The following is a 15531-nucleotide window of genomic DNA, read 5'->3' on the forward strand; positions in this document are numbered from 1 at the left end:
CCGGTCTTCTCGCCATCATTGATCCATTTTTCATTTTCCATTTGTTTTGTCTTGTCTTCCCACACACCTGTTTTCAATCCCACTCATTACCTGTTGTGTATTTAACCCTCTGTTTCCCCTCATGTCTTTGTCAGAGATGGTTTTATTGTCAGTGTACTTTGATGCTGTATAGGTGCGCGTCGGGTCCTCGTACCCATGTTTGTTTATGTCTGTACATTTTATTGTTATGGAGCATGTTACGTGGTCAATTATTAAAAGGCTCCATTTTCACTCCATTTTGACTCCTGCGCCTGACTTCCCTGCCACCTATACACACGACGCAGACAACTATAGTATTGCCAGGCTAATCTCTGGAGTTGATAGGTTTGAAGTCAATAGCGCTGTGCTTCAAGCATTGCTTAGCGCTGCTGGCAAATGCAGTAAAGTGCTGTTTGAATCAATGCTTACGGGCCTGCTGCTGACTACCACCGCTCAGTCAGACTGCTCTATCAAATATCAAATCATAGACTTAATTATAATATAATGAACACACCGAAATACGAGCCTTAGGCCATTAACATGGTCAAACCTGGAAACTATAATTTCGAAAACAAAACGTGTATTCTTTCAGTGAAATACGGAACCGTTCCGTATTTTATCGAATGGGTGGCATCCCTAAGTCTAAATATTGCTGTTACATTACACAACCTTCACCCAATATCGGCTCCACTTCCGTGGCCATGTAACATTATCCAGGTATTGTTTCTGGTCCTATGGTCAGAGACTTGGATAGTAGTCCTGTTGCTTTCGATTCTGCCCATTTCCCCACTAAATATAAGAAGACAGCTTTTTGGGTCACATGGACAGGGTGAGATTGGAATGATACTATTAATGTCAAGAGAAGCAGGAGCTGGATTATGTTTTATACAGATTAAAAGTCATTTATTTTTATGCCATAAAATGCTTTTCTTTTGAAAGACGTGCTCTCATGTCTGTGAGCCTGTCTGTGAGCCTGTGTGTGTGTGTGTGTGTGTCTGTGTCTGTGTCTGTGTCTGTGTGTCTGTGGGAGAGGTGACTCAAATGTAGAGCATATGGCACAACAAACTACCGGATCCTTCAAACGTATGCAGGCCTATCCAATGTTACAGTATGTTGCTGACAGTCAATACTGATAAACCAATCAAAGTGTAGACCCGTCGAGCAAGACGGACAAAAACACAGCATCCAATGGCACTTTGTAGGGGGCAGTATCATTGAAGTGCTGCAATTACTAGTCTTCCCACAGTTCACTCGCTCCACCTGCTAGCTGTTTGAAGAAATATATCTTCATATGTCCTCTCTCTCTCTTTCTCTCTCTCTCTCTCTCTCTCTCTCTCTCAGCTGTCTCAGCTGTCTCTTCAAAGGTGCCCTTGAGGCCGACAGACAGGCAGTGTATGTATCTCTTGCGGACGTCACTGAGTGGGCTGGTGACGTGCACGCTCCTGCCTCTTCCTGCAGTACCAACCTCCCCCATTTCCTAGGAGTTCTGGTCATATGTCCTCCAAGCTGCCACATGCACACATTAGCAATTGCACTTAGTAGCGTAGTAAGTGACTGGAAGGCACTAAATAAGGCTTGTTAAAACGTAGAGCTGTGAACTACTGTGAAGGCTTGAGCAAAGCTCTGATGATTTAGTGGCCTTGTCAGGCCAGCTGTGTGTCTGGGGATACAGCAGGTCGTGATAGAGCAACAGTACTAGCAGAAGTACTTGCATTTAGATTAGAGGTCGACCGATTATGATTTTTCAGCGCCGGTACCGATTATTGGAGGACGAAAAAAGCCGATACCGATTAATCGGCCGATTTTTTAAAATGTATTTGTAATAATAATAATTACAACAATACTGATGGAACACTTATTTTAACTTAATATAATACATCAATGAAATCAATTTAGCCTCAAATAAATAATGAAACATGTTCAATTTGGTTTAAATAATGCAAAAACAAAGTTTTGGAGAAGAAAGTAAAAGTGCAATATGTTCCTAGCTCAGAATATGAGAACATATGAAAGCTGGTGGTTCCTTTTAACATGAGTCTTCAATATTCCCAGGTAAGAAGTTTTAGGTTGTAGTTATTATAGATATTATAGGACTATTTCCCTCTATACCATTTGTATTTCATTATCCTTTGACTATTGGATGTTCTTATAGGCACTTTAGTATTGCCAGTGTAACCGTTTAGCTACCGTCCCTCTCCTCGCCCCCACCTGGGCTCGAACCAGCAACACAACGACAACAGCCACCCTCGAAGCAGCGTTACTCATGAAGAGCAAGGGGAACAACCACAGGCTCAATGCTATTAGCGCGCGCTAACTATCTAGCCATTTCACTTCGGTTACAACAGCCTCATCTTGGGAGTTGATAGGCTTGAAGTCATAAACAGCGCAATGCTTGATGCACAATGAAGAGCTGCTGGCAAAACGCACGAAAGTGCTGTTTGAATGAATGTTTAGGCGCCTGCTTCTGCCTACCACCGCTCAGTCAGATACTTAGATACTTGTATGCTTGTATGCTCAGTCAGATTACAGTGCCTTGCGAAAGTATTCGGCCCCCTTGAACTTTGCGACCTTTTGCCACATTTCAGGCTTCAAACATAAAGATATAAAACTGTATTTTTTTGTGAAGAATCAACAACAAGTGGGACACAATCATGAAGTGGAACGACATTTATTGGATATTTCAAACTTTTTTAACAAATCAAAAACTGAAAAATTGGGTGTGCAAAATTATTCAGCCCCCTTAAGTTAATACTTTGTAGCGCCACCTTTTGCTGCGATTACAGCTGTAAGTCGCTTGGGGTATGTCTCTATCAGTTTTGCACATCGAGAGACTGACATTTTTTCCCATTCCTCCTTGCAAAACAGCTCGAGCTCAGTGAGGTTGGATGGAGAGCATTTGTGAACAGCAGTTTTCAGTTCTTTCCACAGATTCTCGATTGGATTCAGGTCTGGACTTTGACTTGGCCATTCTAACACCTGGATATGTTTATTTTTGAACCATTCCATTGTAGATTTTGCTTTATGTTTTGGATCATTGTCTTGTTGGAAGACAAATCTCCGTCCCAGTCTCAGGTCTTTTGCAGACTCCATCAGGTTTTCTTCCAGAATGGTCCTCTATTTGGCTCCATCCATCTTCCCATCAATTTTAACCATCTTCCCTGTCCCTGCTGAAGAAAAGCAGGCCCAAACCATGATGCTGCCACCACCATGTTAGACAGTGGGGATGACGTGTTCAGCTGTGTTGCTTTTACGCCAAACACAACGTTTTGCATTGTTGCCAAAAAGTTCAATTTTGGTTTCATCTGACCAGAGCACCTTCTTCCACATGTTTGGTGTGTCTCCCAGGTGGCTTGTGGCAAACTTTAACCGACACTTTTTATGGATATCTTTAAGAAATGGCTTTCTGCTTGCCACTCTTCCATAAATGCCAGATTTGTGCAATATACGACTGATTGTTGTCCTATGGACAGAGTCTCCCACCTCAGCTGTAGATCTCTGCAGTTCATCCAGAGTGATCATGGGCCTCTTGGCTGCATCTCTGATCAGTCTTCTCCTTGTATGAGCTGAAAGTTTAGAGGGACGGCCAGGTCTTGGTAGATTTGCAGTGGTCGTATACTCCTTCCATTTCCATATTATCGCTTGCACAGTGCTCCTTGGGATGTTTAAAGCTTGGGAAATCTTTTTGTATCCAAATCCGGCTTTAAACTTCTTCACAACAGTATCTCGGACCTGCCTGGTGTGTTCCTTGTTCTTCATAATGCTCTCTGCGCTTTTAACGGACCTCTGAGACTATCACAGTGCAGGTGCATTTATACGGAGACTTGATTACACACAGGTGGATTGTATTTATCATCATTAGTCATTTAGGTCAACATTGGATCATTCAGAGATCCTCACTGAACTTCTGGAGAGAGTTTGCTGCACTGAAAGTAAAGGGGCTGAATAATTTTGCACGCCCAATTTTTCAGTTTTTGATTTGTTAAAAAAGTTTGAAATATCCAATAAATGTCGTTCCACTTCATGATTGTGTCCCACTTGTTGTTGATTCTTCACAAAAAAATACAGTTTTATATCTTTATGTTTGAAGCCTGAAATGTGGCAAAAGGTCGCAAAGTTCAAGGGGGCCGAATACTTTCGCAAGGCACTGTATATGCAACGCAGAACACGCTAGATAATATCTAGTAATATCATCAACCATGTGTAGTTAACTAGTGATTATGATTGATTGATTTTATAAGATAGGTTTAATGCTAGCTAGCAACTTACCTTGGCTTACTGCATTCGCGTAACAGGCAGTCTCCTTGCGGAGTGCACAAGGACTAGTTAACTGTAAGGTTGCAAGATTTGATCCCTCGAGATGACAAGGTGAAAATCTGTCGTTCTGCACTGAACGAGGCAGTTAACCCACCGTTCCTAGGCCGTCATTGAAAATAAGAATGTGTTCTTAACTGACTTGCCTAGTTAAATAAAGATTAAATAAAGGTGTAAAAAAAAGATCTATATATTTTTTGGGCAAAATCGGTGCCAAAAATACCGATTTCCGATTGTTATGAAAACTTGAAACGGCCCTAATTAATCGGCCATTCCGATTAATCGGTCGACCTCTAATTTAGATGGAACACTATAGGGTTTGTGTTCCACTCAAGCAGGGGTGAGACAGCTTGAAGTTGTTGGGTTGTTGGATTTCCTGGCCATCTCGGCTATTCATAGGTTCTTATGGTTTGCTAGTAGCAACATAACATTTGGACTACAACAGCCATCCTGAGACCATAACCCAAGTCATAACAATGACAAAGCATAAGTGACTTATTTATTGCTGTTGCAGCTGCTCACAGCCTTGTGATTTATTTTCACTGTCATGTTTGGGAGTGGAAGATTTGTCAATGTGAGTCTGTAATAGACATTAATAATACATCACATCTGGACAAAGTCTGTTCAGGATGAAGACTGCTCAGTTGGAGATTGTAATTCCTAGGGTTTTGAAGGAGAAATCTTTTGAAATTCGATTTGTGAACACCTTGTCATGTCGTGACACCCAGTACCCAAAACGACAACAGCACGCTCTCTCTCTCTCTCTCTCTCTCTCTCTCTCTCTCTCTCTCCCTCTCTCTCTCTCTCTCTCTCTCTCTCTCTCTTTTTCCTCCGTCTATTATTTTGGCTAGCAGAGGCATCTTGCCGTGCAGGATTGTGTGTGAGGTGCCAAATGTGTTAAAATTGTGTTTAGTAACTGCATCACAGTTAATTCACAATGGGACTGAGTGGTTATTCTCTCTGTTGGTAAGTGTTTTTAGAAGAGGCTCTCTCAGACTGGGGCTTTGCTAAACCTAAACCTTTGCTAAACAGATCCTTACTATCCAGCTGTCTTTAATGAAGTATTCTGAGGTTAACCTCCTTCTTACAAATGTCTTATATACTGTAGCCCCTCTGTTATGTTGCCCTGTTTTAACCTTCTCTTGGCCCAATACTTGGGCAGCATACGTACTAGTTCATGTTTCTTGTTACTCTGGAAGTACGTCATCAACATTTGACGGTTTATGAATACACCAGTCGTGGTCATGTAATAAACTCTTGAGTGCTTTATTGTTTACTTTCTAGTAGATATTGAGTTGGCCACATTGAAATGCCTAGGTGACCTGGCTACTATGTGCCTGATGCAGCACCGAGACAACGAGCGCGGTGCGCCGTTCTGATGAACCGCATTGTGATCAGTCTGATTCACTGCGCCTCAAAGCAACCGTGCCTAACGAGACTCCTGGGTATTATGGATGGAGTCTGTTTTAAAGAAAATATATTCTCCTGGGGAAGATAATGACTATGTAATCACTATATGGATTCAACATTGCAATTGTTCCCATTATGGAACAAAATTGCCGTAAAGCAATGCACACATTCACTACTACACCACTTTAGGTTTCAGTTGTTGATTGGCTGCTTGGCTGGTTTAGAGGCCTGTCCAACAATGTGTTTGGCGATTATGACTACAGTATTTTCTCGATTAGTTGAGCAGACTTGCTATTAGTTGCCATGGAAACTGCCTTATTAAAGTGGTTAGTGTGTTTATTCACTGAGCTCAGTGAGGAAGCACACAGAAGAGATTGTTTGTCTCAATGGGTTTCTTCCTGGTTACGTAAAGGTTAAATAATAAAAACAAATTTTAAAAAAGGTCAACCGCTATTAAAATGCTCTCTGCTGTAAATATCAACACAAGGACATGCTATCTTAATACCATGGTTTAGACTAGAGATATACCTTTGATAAGATTTTTTAAGTGATATTCAGTAGCCTAAAGTCACATTTTACAAAACGTTAGAATAATGACGCGTGAAGAATAGAAAAGTAACAAAGACAGACCATTTCTGACCATTTCAATCATCCTCTAACAACAGATACTGACAGAACTCTGTCTGTCCTTCACAGAGAAATGATGAAGAGGCTGTGGTGGACAGAGGTGGAACCCGGTCCATGCTGAAAACCAACTTTGAAAAGGAGGAACTCGAAGGTACACCAACTTTATGAAGTACAATGCCTTGAGGCCTAAATTCAGTTTGAGGAAGGAAGACTCGAAGGCCACCTACATGGCATCCAGAGAATAGGTTGTTTTCTAGACTGAGGCATCTCCTGCTGAGACAGAGGCTGTCCTAATATGGACTCCGTACCCATGAGACTACAGAGGGTGGCAACGAAAGAGCTGCTTGAGCACACAAAAGCACAGAGCTCCAGTAACAGTATCAAGAGTCTGCAGAACCATTTATGCTGAGCTTTCAAGGACGTTACTTACAATTAATTTCATCTACATTTCCAGCCATGCATTCATCATAGCACTGAAGGCAGTGATTAGTCCTGATACCCTAGTGTTCGTGGCTGGGATAACTGGGATTGGTTTGTACAGCAGAGGCTGCTAGCTGCCTGACCGTAGCCCCAGGCCTGAAGGAGCACTCACAAAGCTGTGTTTCTCTCTGAGGAGAGAGCAGGCTGGAGTCAGGGTGGATTACCCTCACACTGTCACAGCACCACATCTATTCAGCCTCACTGATATCAGCAGGGTGACGGTCCACCCCTTCTGCCTGCTCGTCCTCCCCAATCTGCAGCTCTGGTTGTGTACACTATACGGTTTGTTTTGAGTTTCTAGATGAGACCAGTGTGAATGACTCATCAATTACAGAATATTAGACATATTTATATAACTACTTATACAATATTCATGCACACACGGTCAAATATTTACCATTTATAGATGGTAAAATATACTTTGCAATTGGTGTACATCACTCAATAGTTTGCTTTCCCTGTATTACTTTGACAACTGTGCCATTTATGTAACTCAGTTTAACAGTAATATGACATCGAATATAAATAAGTATCAAAACGGTTTGATATCAAATATTAGCTTACATGTCAAATCTGTTCACTATTTTTAGGTGAGTTTTTATTAAATTATTTATTCATCCAACCAGATGCTGCTCTAAGGGGGTTTTAAGGGAACCCAATCCGGTATGTTACTTCTGTGGCAGATGTGGAAGCTAAGAACCTTCCCAGAGATGTATTTTTAGACTTAGACTGATACAAAGTAATGATATCAGTTAAAAAGGTTGCATACATGCCAGTTCTTTAATGTCAAATAGATGTGTGGTAGGTATTGCTCAATGAAATACCAGTGACATGACCTTAGAAGCATGAATCCAGATTATTAGAAAACACAGTATATTCATTCAATTTGGTAATGCTTTATTTTTTATTTTTACAGCCCTGTGTAAGCTGGTATTTACTCGGTATGTACTGTATTGAGTAACAAACTCAATTGTGGGCATATTGCTGTTGGAAGTTGACCGATATATACAAACAGAAGGAGCAGGCTGAGTCAGTAACTTCTCTGAATGTAATCATGTATCTTCTTGTGTACTTCTTACCTTATCCTCCATTATTTTGTCTAAATATTATTTCTCTCTCTGTGATGGCTGCCTCCAGGTCACAGGACACTCTACATCGGGGTACATGTCCCCCTGGGAAGGAAGAGCCATCGGAGGCATCGGCATCATGGACATAGACACAGGAAGAGGAGCAGGGAGCGGGACTCTGGAGTGGAGGATGGAAGAGAGTCTCCCACATACAGTGAGTCTTGCCACTCTAGCTGGCTGGCACATTTCAAAGCAGCAGTCAAAGTACCTTGGGGTAGAATAATGCAATTTTCCTCCTCATCATCTGTTCTTACAGTATATCATATTTCTATCATCATATAAGTGATAGGATTCTGTAATCACATGTTAGGGCACATATGGCTGCATAATGCATTTCAAAAGAGGGGATTCTGTCTACACATCGCAAGAAATATATACATTTGAATTCAAAACTCAACGTATACTCATCAAATATACTCATCAAATATACCCATGAAAATAGTAGCTATGTTTATTTTTACAAAAGTGAAAAAGTGCAAATGTGCAAAGTTCCCTCCTGCAGAGGTCCGTAGTCAGGGGGTGTGTATGTCAGACAGTACTGTAAGTGATGACCTTACTGTGGACTCTGTGCTTCAGACACGCCATCCCAGAGAGTGCAGTTCCTCCTGGGCACAGAGGATGACGACGAGGAGCACATCCCCCATGACCTCTTCACTGAGCTGGACGAGATCTGCCTGAAAGACGGAGAGGAAGCAGAGTGGAGGGAAACCGCCAGGTAGGGAGTCACATGACACGCCCCTGGCCCATCAGCCAATCACGGACAAGTCCATGTTATTACTGAACGCTTTTAGTCAACTCCAACGTAATCCATAGGTTGTTTTTTAACCTGTTGCTTTTTAATCATGCTAAGTGATGAAATTGTTAAATATATATAATATGATTTATGATCTATAATTTATTCCTTATTGCAATATCTTAATGTCAGAAACATTAAACAACTGTTACCTGAAAGAGTTAACGTTACATAAAGAGAGATTGTTGTGTAACCTTGGAGATGGGCTATATAAAGCTCTAATTATCAGACTGCTGTATGAGCAATGCATGGGAGCCCAGCTCTAAAGGAAATGCTTGTTTACTTGTAGTACACAAGCATAATGTCTGGACCGGAGAAATATCCTGTTGTGCAGTGCTATCTGTGCTACAGTGCATCTAGACACAAATGTCACGTCACATATTGACTGACAGAGCTTTACTTGCCATAGCTTGTCAGTTAGTCAGTCAGTTGGTCACTCAGTTAGTCTGTCCCTGCCACGTCTGTCTGTCTGCCACGGTGTACGGTGTTCAGTTGTCCTGTGAATAAAAAAAGGTTTATGCAGACACAGAGTGACACTTATTCTGTATTGTCTTGGGAAAGTCACCTGTTGAAGTGTCCAATGGTTAAAAAAAAATGATTTTTTTGGATGACCAAGTCCCTCAGTCGAGCACCTGATTCCCTTTTTTGTTCAAGCTGGGCTGAAATGCATTTGGGTAGGCTTTTGGGTAATGTCTGCTGTGTCCTTGGTGTCCCCATCAGTGTAAGCTGAGATCTATCAGCACATGGCTTCCAGATGGCTAGACAGCTGGCTGTCATCTATCCCCTGGTCCCTTGGCTCAGTGTTACTGGTCTGCACTCTTAGAAAAAAGGGTTCCAAAAGGGTTCTTCAGCTGTCCCCATAGGATAACCCTTTTTGGTTCCAGGTAGAACCCTTTTGGTTTCCATTTAGAACCCTCTGTCGAAAGGGTTCTCTCTGGAACCAAAAATTGTTCTTCAAAGGCTTCTCCTATGGGGACAGCCAAAGAACCCTTTTGCAAAGGATCTCAGGTATTTAGCAAAGGAAATTGGGTGCAGGTGCGCTCAGATCATAGAGATGTATAGAGATCTCTAGTGCACAAAAGCCTGTATAACACGGGAGGCGCCATTTGAGGACTGAAATGTAGCGATCACTACACATCTCTATGCCTCCTGCAATTTTAGAGACGGTTAACAAAAAAGTGCCATTAGAGAAACAGTTAGCCAAAAAGTGTGAGAAAAAACAAGAGCCCTTTTCTACAGTTCTAGACCACACGTTATTTTCTAAGAGTGTGGGCACTTGTGCCTTATGCAGGTGGCTGAAGTTTGAGGAGGATGTGGAGGATGGAGGGGAGCGCTGGAGTAAGCCCTACGTGGCCACGCTGTCCCTGCACAGCCTGTTCGAGCTGCGCAGCTGCATCCTCAATGGCGTCGTGCTGCTCGACATGAGGGCCAACTCCGTGGAGGAGGTAGCAGGTACGGTAGAGTACAGAGTGGTATCTGGAATTACCCCGTACACCTTTGACGTATTCCTTAGTGCATACCGTAGCAAAAGGATTTGCGTGAAACAAAAATCAGCATTTCTTATTGGACAGTTGCAGCTAGGTCCCTGAACATTGCAATCGGAATGTAATGGACGGTTTCCTAGTTGCTGTTGAGCTGTTGACTGTGTGGTCCTGTTTGTCAGACATGGTGTTGGACCAGCAGGAGACCACAGGTCCACTGGGGGACGAGGTGAGGAGGAAGGTGAGAGAGACCCTCCTCAAAACGCACCATCACCAGAACCAGAAGAAGTTGGCCAATCGCATCCCCATTGTCCGCTCCTTCGCTGACATTGGCAAGAAGCAGTCCGAGCCCCACTCCATGGACAAGAACGGTCAGTAACAGGCATCCCTCTGCTTAGGGTTGGAGAATTCCTCTAACCTTCCCAAAATTCCCAGGTTTTCTAGAAATCTTTTTTGGAAGATTCCTGGCATCAGGAGGGAATAAGCAGGGAATCCGTGAATCCTCCAACCAGGATTTCTGGAAAACCTGGGGATTCTGGGAAAGTTACCCAGAATTCAGCAACCCTACTGCTGCTACATTAATGGTTCAAGATGACTGCACATTCTTCAGTTCTCCTCACTTTGTACTGCTGGTCATAGAAACATTGAAACTGGAAGTAATCTTGTTGTAAGTAGTCCTCTCAGTCATCCCATGTGGATGCTTTTCTCATTCTACATTACATTGTCCATGTATGACCTTCTTTTCAGTGTCTCAGTGTGACTCTCTTTTCTTGTTTCCTTGTGTGCGTGTGTGTGCGTGTGCGTTTGTTTGTGTGTATACGTGGGTGGATGTGTGTGTGCGTGTGTCTGGCAGGCGGTCCATCACTCTGTTCCACCTTTAAGTCCTCCTTCTGGGGCTTGTTTATGGCAGCGGGGTCTAGGAGTGACAGGCAGGTCACACCCTGCACCCCATGGCCGCTCTGTTGTCCCCAGTGTGTCTCCTCCTCCATCTCCTCTCCACTCCCGACCTCATCCACCACCCGCCCCCCTCCAGCCACTCAAAAACCAGGCCCCAAACCACAGAAACAGGGTCCCAGAACCCAGACTGATATCCAGCCCGTGGACAAAGAGGATGACCCGGACCCAGGCAACTCTTAAACCTTGACAGAACCTTTCTCTCCTGCTAGCACTTCCTAAAACATAACTTGTAAAGGTGGTAATCTCAAAGTTGTTTTCGTCAGTAATAGTTAGAGGTTGTGTTTTCTGTACTTCAGATACTTTAATGAAGTCAGTAGTAGTCCATCAGGTGAGAAAGTGTATAGTATATAGTGTATAGTATATATACAATAACTCATATCAGAGCCTAACAAGTGTACATTGTATTTTATCGAGCACAATGAGAAATCGGTGGAAGAGTCTAGATGTAGCTATCAACGGTGATAAAGTTGAAGGAGCTGCTTGAAAGAGTTGCTAAACGTATCATTGACATTAACATTGACTATATATTCATTTGAGATTATGTTAAAGTATGGCGACAGGGTGTAGGCCTAACAAGTGTAGAAGATGTTAACAGGACAATATTCAGAAGAGAAAAGGCCCTGAGCAGCGGTGTTCACTGGTAATAGGGTTGTGGGTTCGTTTCCCACGGGGGACCCGTACGGAGAAAAAAAGCGCAAAAATGTGTGCGCTCATTACCGTAAGTCGCTCTGGAAAAGAGCGTCTGCTAAATGACTGAAATGTCAATGTGAAATAACAAGGAACCTGTACGTCCACTTGCGAATGATACCTCATTGAGAATGTCCATCACCTTTTACAGGAATTATGTTTCGGAAGCAAGTTTTGCCAGTGTTCCACATGCCAATTTTTGAAACATGAAGAACACCCAAAACCCTTTAAGCTAATCATTCTTTGCGGTAATTTTAATTCAGAGTGGTTTGTCACAGGCACATTCATTCTAGTAGAGTTATGCAAAAGCTCAATGAAAGAGCGGCAACAGTGCGTGCGTGACCAATAAACAAAACCAGTGCCATGTTAGTGACGCCACCCTCATGCTCATTGCAAGTACTAACATTTAAATCTAAAGGGTTTGTCGCTTTGGTGTTTCTTCATGGGCAGCAGCAGCCGACTCTGTAAATTGCTTTAAGACTTAGCCCTCTCATTGACTTCATGTGGAAATATGAGTCGAAATGAATCTTTGCAAGGCATGCTTTTACTTCTGATTCTCTCGATTCCTAATGCAACCGTTAGTCACTGGTAGTTTCCACTGGCTCGTGAACGGATCAAACACTGAAATGAGTATTTATCTGGGCCCTCTCACAAATGAAAATGAATCCTTTGGATTTAAATCCTTCTTGCTCGACTCTGGCAGCTGTGGGCTAATTTCGTGTTTGCATCGGTCAGTCTCCTTGACACAATGATAATGCTGAAATCCTAATGGGCAAGCTTCATCCACCCATCCTCACCAAGGTCATCCATGACTTCCATCCCTCCCCATGCAGCCACTTAGGCTTTTATCTTCTGTCCCCTCTTGGGATCTGCACTAAATAAGGGTACTTTGCCAATGTCTGATAAATCCCAGATTACTTTAACCTTCGAGTGCAAATCTATAGATTACCAAAGCATTTTTGGTCATTTCGGTAGGCCAAGAGCTCTCTCTCCCTGTGATTTATTACCATTGGCGCCCGCACTGCCATGAAACCTTGGTGTTGGTCTGATATAGAGGTTTTAGCAGTTGACTTATTGGACATCTCTGTTTGATCCAGGTCAGGTGATTTCTCCCCAGACCTCTCTGCCCATCCCCAATGATGGCAAAGCTGAAGTGAGCAGAGAGAACAGCGCTGTGGACTTCAGTAAGGTACAGTAAGACATTCTCACGATCAGGTCCCCCCCCCCCTCTTGTTCATTATGCTTTAAAGGCTAAACCAATCCTAGATCAGCACTCCCAAGTCGGAGATGATTTATGAATACGGGCTTTGACGTATTACTATACTCCAGTACGGCATACTCAACATACCAGTTCTGGCAGTTCAAGTGTGTATGAACACAGTAACCTGTTCCATTTTCATTGATTGCTTGCATGTATTGCTTGAAACAAATGGTTTCAACCATAAACTATTATTATAGCCGTGCTATAAACATAGCAGGCCAGTCATCTCACTCACACTGCTATTAGCACTGTAGCTTATAGTAAGTAGGACAGCAAAAGTCTCTCTCACCCCTGAATCCTACAATGATAACCTTTTGTTCAGAGCCTTTTGTTCTTGTTCTGATACTTTATTTGAGCTGTCTAATGTGGTTGAACTCGCCCCAAAAGCATTTTTTTTAGAAAAGACAGTGTGCTCAAAATCAAACCAAAATTAGAATACAACTGGATATTTTTAGACAAAGCTTAATGGAGAGTAATGTTTGTCCCGGATATTCTGGATGTTTGAAATGCCTATTTAACATACTTCAGCCTATATTTGAACTGTACACTATAATTATAACACCACCATTAACCTCAGTGTCGTGCCAAGGGCTGGTCTAGTGGTAGTGCTGGTGCCCTCAGACCACACATTGCCCCTGGAGGCATGGGTTCAACCCCTGACCTTGCTGCTTTCCAGTCTATGTCCCCATCCCAATCACTTCTTCACTGTATCTATCAATACAAATGACATGAGTAATGTATTTAACCTCAGTATCTGCTGCATGTCATTATCCATACTCTTCAGTCAGGAGGCAGAAGCCAATACTATGTATTTATTGGCCCATGTTACTATTAAAATTACATTTGCTAAGTGCATCAATCTGTTATACATGGCATGGGATGAGTTTTGCTGAAAACCATCAACACATGATATTCCTATTACGTTAGCAGTGAGCGTGGTGTTTATAACTGGGACTCTGATGCCCCTACTGCTTCCACTTCGTGTTACAGCACTTCCATTTGACGCAGTGCAGCTCCAAAGCAGGCAGACAGACAGGATCGCAGCAGAATAGTGATAGGAGGATCAGTCAGCAGGCAGACAGACAGGATCGCAGCAGAATAGTGATAGGAGGATCAGTCAGCAGGCAGACAGACAGGATAGCAGCAGAATAGTGATAGGAGGATCAGTCAGCAGGCAGACAGACAGGATCGCAGCAGAATAGTGATAGGAGGATCAGTCAGCAGGCAGACAGACAGGATCGCAGCAGAATAGTGATATGAGGATCAGTCAGCAGGCAGACAGACAGGATCGCAGCAGAATAGTGATAGGAGGATCAGTCAGCAGGCAGACAGACAGGATAGCAGCAGAATAGTGATAGGAGGATCAGTCAGCAGGCAGACAGACAGGATCGCAGCAGAATAGTGATAGGAGGATCAGTCAGCAGGCAGACAGACAGGATCGCAGCAGAATAGTGATAGGAGGATCAGTCAGCAGGCAGACAGACAGGATCGCAGCAGAATAGTGATAGGAGGATCAGTCAGCAGGCAGACAGACAGGATCGCAGCAGAATAGTGATAGGAGGATCAGTCAGCAGGCAGACAGACAGGATCGCAGCAGAATAGTGATAGGAGGATCAGTCAGCAGGCAGTCAGGCAGGCTCAGATCTGGATGGACGTGCCACTGCGGGGCAGACAGGGTATCAAGGAGATGATAACCTCTGGAAATGTTATGTAACTGATAATACCACTTTAGGCTGATGATGGCAATCTGCTGTAATATTTCATCATAACACATGGTTAAATGTATGTTATGATGGTAATGTTATTAAATATATGAAATAGGGTCCAGTTGGCCAATCTATTATCTATCTTAAGCCATAAACAGGATATTAATTACAAAAACACACAAGGTTCCAAAATTCAGGTTACTATCCCAAAATTCTCAGGTTTTCCAGTACCGGTAATCCTGGTTGGACAATTCCCCGAATCAGGAGGGAATAAGCAAGCAAATGGAAATCCGAATTTTACAACCCTAGTCACAGCAGGGATCAACAGTAGGAATTCAGTTATATTTGTTTTGCGAATGCATTTCATATTTCTGAATTCCTTTTCCTACTATGCTCTTGTTTTTGGATTGAGGAGTTGCGATATTCATACAGTAAAATGCACCATTTAGACTTCAGTCTAAAAACGCTCAACTAATGCCTGCGTATTCTGTCCGGCGTCCGTGCAGATAGACCTCCATTTCATGAAGAAGATTCCCCCGGGAGCGGAAGCGTCCAACGTGTTGGTGGGTGAGGCGGAGTTCCTAGACAAACCTGTGGTGGCGTTTGTACGTCTCTCACCTGCGGTCATGCTCAACGGGCTGGCTGAGGTCCCCATCGTCACCAGGTTAGAAAG

At 43.0% G+C, this 15531-nt stretch overlaps 1 protein-coding gene across 3 annotated transcripts in view; it reads left to right on the plus strand.

Annotated features, from left to right (window-relative positions):
- Window positions 1-15531, plus strand: part of LOC110520067 (sodium-driven chloride bicarbonate exchanger) — a 47585-nt gene that overhangs the window by 15062 nt on the left and 16992 nt on the right. For all 3 annotated transcript variants that reach the window (XM_036974342.2, XM_090229707.1, XM_036974343.2), the window contains 7 exons: window positions 6436-6517; window positions 7984-8127; window positions 8550-8688; window positions 10058-10218; window positions 10430-10618; window positions 12989-13080; window positions 15365-15522. In XM_036974342.2, the coding sequence (XP_036830237.1) occupies window positions 6436-6517; window positions 7984-8127; window positions 8550-8688; window positions 10058-10218; window positions 10430-10618; window positions 12989-13080; window positions 15365-15522 (965 nt within the window). The remainder of the gene's footprint in view (window positions 1-6435; window positions 6518-7983; window positions 8128-8549; window positions 8689-10057; window positions 10219-10429; window positions 10619-12988; window positions 13081-15364; window positions 15523-15531) is intronic.

The sequence above is a fragment of the Oncorhynchus mykiss genome, chromosome 3 (assembly GCF_057628025.1).
Source record: "Oncorhynchus mykiss isolate SJ-2025 chromosome 3, ASM5762802v1, whole genome shotgun sequence".
In the NCBI taxonomy this organism is placed as follows: Eukaryota; Metazoa; Chordata; class Actinopteri; order Salmoniformes; family Salmonidae; genus Oncorhynchus; species Oncorhynchus mykiss.